Genomic DNA, 8282 nt, shown 5'->3' with positions numbered 1-8282 from the left:
TGTGTCTGCCACGATAGATAAATATGATATTTGTATTCACCTCATATTCATGTAAGTGTCAACTAAATGGGTAATACGCGGGTTTTAAGGTATCCATAAATATTTACAGATATTCATAGATAACATTTATTTTAGAATTAGAGGCCCACGCAAAAAGATAAATTAAGTTAGATTTTAAGTCAACGAATAATATGAATGTAAATGAATATTCATGAAAACGAATAATATGATAACTGTGTCCACCACGATAGATAAATAAAATATTCGTAGATAACATTTATTTTTGAATTAGTTTTTGAAAAAAAATATTTTCAACTTCTTTTAAAGACACAAAATTATTATCACATGACATCTATACAATTTGTTCTCAATTTAACAACACTGTTATATACATTAATTTTTTCACAAAAACATAACTACATCCAAACATAATATCCATACATTTTATTTTTAATCATAACAAATGAATGATTCACGACAGAAGAGTAGGGAGGCAATGATTGCACGGAGAAAAAACGGTACTGATTGGTTGGACTGTGAAATTGTTAAAGTGAAGTATCCAGCATAGAAGAAACTTAAATATGAAAAAGCTAAATAGAATTTGTATAGAATGTGATATGTTTTTTTAAAAGAAAACTGTTAAGAAATGTAAACTGTTAAGAAATGTGGTTGGGCCAAACTCAACCCTATAAAATTGGCTAGTAGGGTGAAGATTGTCCCCACTTATAAACACATGTTCGGGCCATACATTATCTGATGTAGGACTCTTAACACACCCACTCACGCCCAGGACTAGACAACTGGAGCATGAAAATAAATGGTGGGTGGTCCGATAGCGGAAACCATAATAGGTGGCCCACCGGATCTTAAACGAGGCTATTGATACCAAATTAATGTTAGACGCTGGCCTTAGGATCTAGAGGGGGGGTAAATAGATCGTTCACAGTTTTACGGATTTAAACGACTTTTCAGCGGAAGTGAATTCTGAATCGACTCGCGTCTATTCCGAACCACTATCGAAACGATTATATATGTGTTTAAAAACCAGTCAAAGACTTGAGGTAAATGATAAGAGTATATGTTGCAGAATCAAGGCGTTTCTCTTATTGAAAATCAGATTAACTTTTTGTATGATGGACAATGTTTGCAATGCAGTAAGAGTGATAGAAACAAATATACAAACACTTGGTGATAATGATCAAATTGAAGGTAATTCAATGTGTGATGGATTGTGATGTTTATGTACGTTCTTAGTTCACAATCTTAACACTCGAATCGTTGATCAATTTGCTATTATAACCAAATATGAACAGAATGTAAATGAAAAGGTAAAAGCGACAAGAACACGATATTTGTTTAGGCAGTTCGTCGATCGTCCTCGCTACGACTACGTCTGCCCCCAATTCCAAATTGAAATTGGGTAATCTTTCATTAATGTTGAAAGTAGTATATACAAAGAAGATAACAAAGCGATAAACGATAAACCAATTATGTCGATCCTTTGAATCTTCTTCCCCCTTAATCTTGAACAAGATCAAGGTTATCCAAGAGCTTCACTTTGATTCCCTTCTGCAGTGTCTTGATTCCTTGAACTCCCCGTTCCTCAATCGTTACACTCAGCCGAATCCTCAATGAACGCCTCTTGATAAAAACCCCCAAGAACCACCCGTCGTGGAGGACAAAACCCGCAGATTTTATTCACCAACAAACCCCACAAACCTTCACCCACTAGGAATCTTCAATTCCGTTCCATGGACGTTATCGAACTCATCACTAACCCGCAACACAAGAATGATTATGTGTAATTGTGTTGGAGATGATGAAGAACGAAGATGAGAAGCGTTTGTGTATCTTTCAGTCGTTGGTGTTTCGTTGAATAATTACCCTTGGACAATATATATGATAGCTTAACAGTTGGAGATGAGAGAAACAGAATTTTTGGCATTCTTGATCAGTTAGGTCGACCTCTTGTAGGGGTTAGGTCGACCTAGCAGTGCTTGCTGAAGTTTGCTCCCAGTTAGGTCGACCTGTTGAAGGAGTAGGTCGACCAGAATCCTCTTCTGATGCGTTTTGGGAACATTTTCTCAGATTAGGTCGACCTAGTTGTTATGTAGGTCGACCTAGCAGACTGATATGAAGATTTCTTCATTTTACGTCGACCTAAATGGTCTGTGAGTCGACCTAGCAGCAGTATATGGCTTTTTCTTCATTTTAGGTCGACCTGGGTTGACAGTAGGTCGACCTAACTGCTGATTTTCTACATTTTTCTTGTTCAGCTTGTGTTGAGTCGACCTTTATGCATAGTAGATCATCCTGTGCTTTCATGAGTGATTAAATGCTTTGCTTTTCCGATTCCTCCTTGTTGTTTGGATGCTCATTTGAGTTTGCCATAAATCAAAAACATCTTAGAGTGTAATCTTGTATTCACAATTAAGAAATGTGGTTGGACCTAACTCAACCCTACAAAACCGGCTAGTAGAGTGATGATTGCCTCCATTTATAAACATATATTCAGATTATATATTGTTCGATGTGAGACTCTTAACAAAAACTAAGAAATGAATATGAGAAGACTAATTTTTTTTAAAAGATAAAATATAATAAATGAATGATATTTAAATAATTTTTATAATTTACACATATCCGCATAAGGGTATCATCAAACCCATGTTTGTATTCATTAAAAAACATATACTTAAATATCTATTTATTTTATTCGCGGATATCCATTAAACTATTGTATGATTTTTTTTTCCATCACATTTATGGAGTAATATGAATTCATTGTTCCTATTTAGTGAAATTGTGAATTAGTCCTAACATGCATTGATTATTCTTCAAAGCAGCAAAACATGAACAAAGGAAGTATTTTCACGTATCATTAAGAAAATAGTAAAGATTTTTTCCATCTCTTGAAAGTATATACTCTCACATATATTTTTATGTACATAAACACCAAACTCAACAAAGTAAGCACTTAACAAAAAACACCTATCCATAATGTCACATAAAAAGAGAGACAAAATTAGTTCCCTTTTTGTGTTGAGACTACCAAACTTCACTTCACACTAAGATTGAACAAGGCTAATCAAATGGTCATTGATGAGAAAGATGGTCACTGTCTCAAGAAAAGAAGTGACTAACCTCATTTCATAAACACTAACATAAAAGGGTTACTTCTTATTTAAGAATTTTCATGAAAATTAAGTGATCTAGCCAAAGCTGCAGGGTTAGCCATCAACATTGGAGAGGTTTCAACATGTTCTTTTCCATCTTTCTTTGGTTGAAAAGCTTTGGTCATGCCTCCCTTACTCACACTTTCATTCTTGATTCCAAGTGTTTCCCATATAGAACTCTTTGCAGCTTCATTTGGATCATCAATTCTCAATGTTTTTGGAACCAATACACTCCCACTTCTTTGTCTTGGTGATTCTTCTTTTCGAAGATCGTCTTGTTTAGTCGTGTCATCATCGTCATCATTATGATCCCTCGTGCGTTTCCCAGGCGTTGGAGGATTTGAACTAGAGTTCGATAAGCTTGGACTTGTAGCGGAAGTAGGAGAGGGAAACCAAGGAGCATTCCAATTTCCGGGAACACCGCAGTTCCAAAATGGAGTAGGGTAGAATGGCATGGGAAATCCAGGAGGACACAATGTTTGCGGCGAGGGAATCGCGGAAGAACTCCAAGTGTAAGGCCAAGGAACGCTTGTGATACATGGAACTTGAGGAACAAAACCACAATTTTGCTGTGGTAATGATTCTTGTGACATGTTTTTGCCACTTTGCTCCATAGATTTTGAAACTGTATTAGAAGATGCACTTGAACAATGATCGTCACGAGTGTCGCTGAGACCCCTTTTCTCTGCAGGATTGCAGATTGTTGGATGATCCAATCCAAAGCTAAGGAGTCTACCATTGGTTTTCGAATTTGGAGCATAATGAGTTTCATCAGGAGAGAAAACTCTTGCTGCATCAAGTGCCTCAGAGACGGTGACGTGACGATAATGCGATGAAGAGTTGTTTTTGTGCTTTCTTCTCCCTGCACCAACCGGAACATTCCTCATGGTTCCGCCGGCAGTCCAGTATCTTTGACACGCTCTGCAGAAATAGCGGGGCTGGTTGACATTATAGTTGTTGTAGTAACAAAATTTTGTGTCCGCGCTGTTGCAGCGCGGACATGGGAGTAGTTTGTCGGGCTTCTTTAGTGTTTTCTCAAGATTGTTGTTATTGTTGTTTGTTGTTGATGCTGCTACAAGGCTTTGTTCATTTTTGGATTGTGATGTTTCTTCATCTACAGATGGTGTTTTTGAATTCTGATTAGCTTCTGCTAATGCTGTTGTTGATGTTTTCTTGATCTCTGCAGAATTTGGTGGAGGATCAACTTCTTTCCTTTTCTCAGTGTCTTTTTTTGCTTCATGGTCCTATTAATTACACAAAGTTTTCTCAATAAATTTGAATACCCATAAATAAACATTACACACACAAAAACTGGTCAAACACAACTTCAGTTCAAAGTGTTTTTTCCGTAGAAACTGAATATCCTCTATACCTATCTGTAAAGACTAATCCTTCGAAGCTGAGAGAACTACAATATACAACAAAACTTTCTCTCAAGAAAATTTAACATGCGTGCACATCACATGCCTGAGTTCGAGCCTATGACTTCTAGTTAAATTTTAATAGATTCATTATCATCTCATATGCAAATCCATTCATAATTCACAATTTTATGAATCCAAAGAAGTTGAATATAGACTTTGTTTCCAACACTCTGTTTCAAAATCAAAACCATATACAAATAATAATTAGAAAAAAAAAAGTAAAAGAAAAACTTATCCATTATCACATGCTCAAATTTATATTATTAAGAAAATAAACTATAATAAGCTCAAACTAACAAATCAGCAATAAGCAATTACTGTAATTGCTTAATTCTCTGTTAAGCATGTTCTTATATATTAAGGTAAATTTAAACAAACGATAGTATATAAAAAAGTTGTACCTTTGTTGTTTCTTCATCTTCACTCTCAGACTCGCTAAGATATCCATCTCTTTCTTCTTCTACATCCATAGCTTCAGCTAGAATCTTTTGGCCGAATAGTTTAATTGCAGGATCTTTACTTTCAATCATTTTTCTCGGGATCCAAACAGAGCACAACAGAACAAAAGTTAAAGTTTATGTTTCTTTGCAGATTTGGTGTTGGTTCGTTAGTTACTGAAAGATGTTTTTACAAGTGTTTCGGTTTTTTCGAGGAAATTTTAGCAAAGAAATGAGTGCACGAAGAATTGGATTTTGATCCGTTTAAACAAAAGCTGCGATCCACGTCAGCTTTGTGTTTTGATTCTTGGCCACAAGTTTTTGTGGCTTGGAATAGATTTTCTTTTTCAAAAGTTGTTTTGAAGATTCTTAAGTTTTTTTTGCATATAACTTTTTGTGTACCTTAGTTGTGGTAATGCCACGTCAATTTCTTTTGCTTTTTTCTTTTTAACCAAGGTTTAGTGGAAGTTTGGATGACGTGGTAGAAGATAATTGGCCATGTTGTGAATGACACTAAACAATTATATATAATGGTTTATGGATTCAACACCCTAATTTTTTACTTTTTGCATTCTACATCATCTTCTCTCTCTTCCACATAATAACTCAGCATTCATTTAACTTTTACTCACTACAATGATTTTTCTTTAATAAAATTCAACACCATATCCCACCACTTTTATTTCATATTCATATTTTCTTTTATGTTTTTGTTTTTTTTATTAAATATTAATAACAATTATTAATTGAAATTAAATTAAAATAATTAAGAGTTAAATAATTTTTCTAATTTAATAACTTATTTGGATTATATTTTTCTAATTTTATATTTTAGTAGAATTTTGGGTATTAAAAGATTATTCTTGGGATCTATTTTACTAAAAAGATTGTTAGTGCTACAAACAAGATTTTACTTGAAGCTAAATAGAAAAATTAGAGAGAAAAATCTCAATTTTTTTCCGTGTCCAAATCTAATAAACAAAGTCTCTAATTATAGAGAAAAAATAATAAATTTTGATGAAAATAAAAATAAATAAAAAATTGACTTAAAATAAAATAATTAATTTCAAATAATTAAAGTGAGATAAAAATCTAAACAATTACAACAACCAATAAGGTTTTGCAAAGTATTATAGTGGCATCCACTTCCTCCTCATTCAACATGTTGAATGTTTTCAATACAAATTAATCTACATCATTTCAACACTTCATTCAACACTCCATTGCAACTATTCAATTATTGAATAATTTTTTCAACACCTCCATTGTACATAGTTTTAGATTTTGGGAAATATAGATCCTTATGAGACATCCGATAAAGATAGATTTATGAAATAAATTCCTTACTTTTATTAGCCGGTAGTTTTGATGAGTGATTGACTAGTAAATACATTATTCTATTACTATTAAATAAAAGTAAATTTTACATTACATTGAATAAAAACTTATTTAAGTACAATTACAAAGAGTTTCAAATTAAAACTAAAATTAGTGATGAATGATGATGTCACACTTTAAATCGGTGATATAGATCTTTGATAAGGTGGTACGAGATATAGTTCTAAAGTTACCACTTTAACGTCAAAATTAGTTATTGAGTCTAAGACGAATATAGTGAAAAGTGAATATTAGAAAAGTTTACTTTAAATCGCATGTGTGTTGATTATATATGTTGGATAATCTTGATTGGGCTTGTGCATAATTGAGCCTTGGTATAAGGCATTTGGTCGGCCTAGAACAGTTACACCTAAGGCTTGCTGACGTGTACTAGTTGGGAAGTCTTTCGAAGTCATGGTGGACCTCTAGCAGTTATGTTCGATCATAGCGAGAAGAATGATAATCAGGGAACAGTTACAAAAGTAATGAGAACAATAGCATTAAATGCTCTCCCATCATTGAAACGTTTTGCTATTTTTTTCAGACGCGTGGCTTTAGGTTGTCATGTTAGTGTATGACATTTTTCCCTAGGGAATTCGAGTGCACTTGAGTTCGTTTGCGCTTCCTAGATGAAATTTGGATGTTGATTTTTAACTTATTGTTTCCCATTGATATGGTCGGTTGCTTGCCTTCCTCTATAAGAAGGCTTCTGGATTTTTAGGAGAACTTTCGCTATCCATGATAATCATTTTCTATTTGCGAGTGTACTTTCTTATTTTTCTTAGGAGCATTTCTATGAGCGTTTGTCATTCCTTAAACAAGCCTTCCATTGCGCCTTTAACCTTCACCTTTTTCTTCATACTCTACTCCTACCAGGTATCCTCCTTTCCCTGAACTTGTTTTATATCTTCAGTATCCATTTAACCATGGCTAATATAATTGATCATCCCATAAATTTGTCTAGCAATTCTAGGAGTGTTGATTCCTCTCCTTTAGTTTGGGAAGAAGTGTTTTCTAGTTCATATTTTCACCACATAGTCACTAATCAATTAGCCTAAGGTCTAATGACTTATCTTGCACAAGATAATGTCAAATCCTAATAGAACATGGCATATGAGCATCAAGCAAGCTCAAAACAACGCAAGGAATGTGGACTCAAGACACAATCAAAATAAATGCATAGGATCGCCATAAGATGTAAGGAACATAAGGCACACTCAAGTAATTCATGCAAGTCAAATATCAAACTAATGTATGATCAAATATCCATGTGATAAGGAAATGACAATCCTAAAGTCAACACACATCACAATGAATTCCAGATGGTCATGCCACACTAGGTAAGCAAACATCAACATCTTTCAATAAGAAAAATCGTGTTGATAAAGAAAGAAAAAAGATGGGAACCAAAGCTAAAGAACTCAATTCAAATATCAAATCAAACATATCTCATTGATCTTTAAAATATCTCACCTCACAACAATTTTAAAACAAAGTAAGGTAAACAAGAATGACTCTAACTTGTATCACTAGAAAGAATTAGCAACTAAGTGCTAATGAAAGATGAAGAGAGCAAACAAGTATGATAAATGTGTCCCAATGTAGCTAGGTAAAAAATCACAAGTACCTATCATGGGAAAACTTAAAAGAAGAGAATTTGTCCTCGAGATACCAAACTAGCTATATATAAAAATCAAGACCAAACTTCAAAAGAAGTTGACTTATAAAACAAGTAAAGAGGCATAGATACAAAGAAAGAGATATATGGTTCTCATATACATGAAAACATGACTCAGTATCATACCTAAATTGGATCATAAGCTTTAGGAGCTCCACCAAATCAAAAATATAAATAAAGTGATAAAACA

The 8282-nt window shown here is 33.7% G+C and overlaps 1 protein-coding gene across 1 annotated transcript; it reads right to left on the bottom strand.

Moving 5' to 3' along the window:
- Positions 1 to 2856: 2856 nt before the first annotated feature.
- LOC131639222 (cyclic dof factor 1-like) lies at positions 2857 to 5283 on the bottom strand. The gene is made up of 2 exons (XM_058909722.1): positions 5002 to 5283; positions 2857 to 4420 (listed from the first exon to the last, which is right to left on the bottom strand). Exons 1-2 carry the CDS (start codon positions 5128 to 5130, stop codon positions 3185 to 3187), a joined length of 1365 nt encoding a protein of 454 aa, XP_058765705.1. The 5' UTR covers positions 5131 to 5283; the 3' UTR covers positions 2857 to 3184.
- Positions 5284 to 8282: the final 2999 nt, after the last annotated feature.

The sequence above is a fragment of the Vicia villosa genome, unplaced genomic scaffold (genome assembly GCF_029867415.1).
Source record: "Vicia villosa cultivar HV-30 ecotype Madison, WI unplaced genomic scaffold, Vvil1.0 ctg.002564F_1_1, whole genome shotgun sequence".
Lineage (NCBI taxonomy): Eukaryota > Viridiplantae > Streptophyta > Magnoliopsida > Fabales > Fabaceae > Vicia > Vicia villosa.
This window is presented reverse-complemented; position numbering and strand designations above follow the sequence as displayed.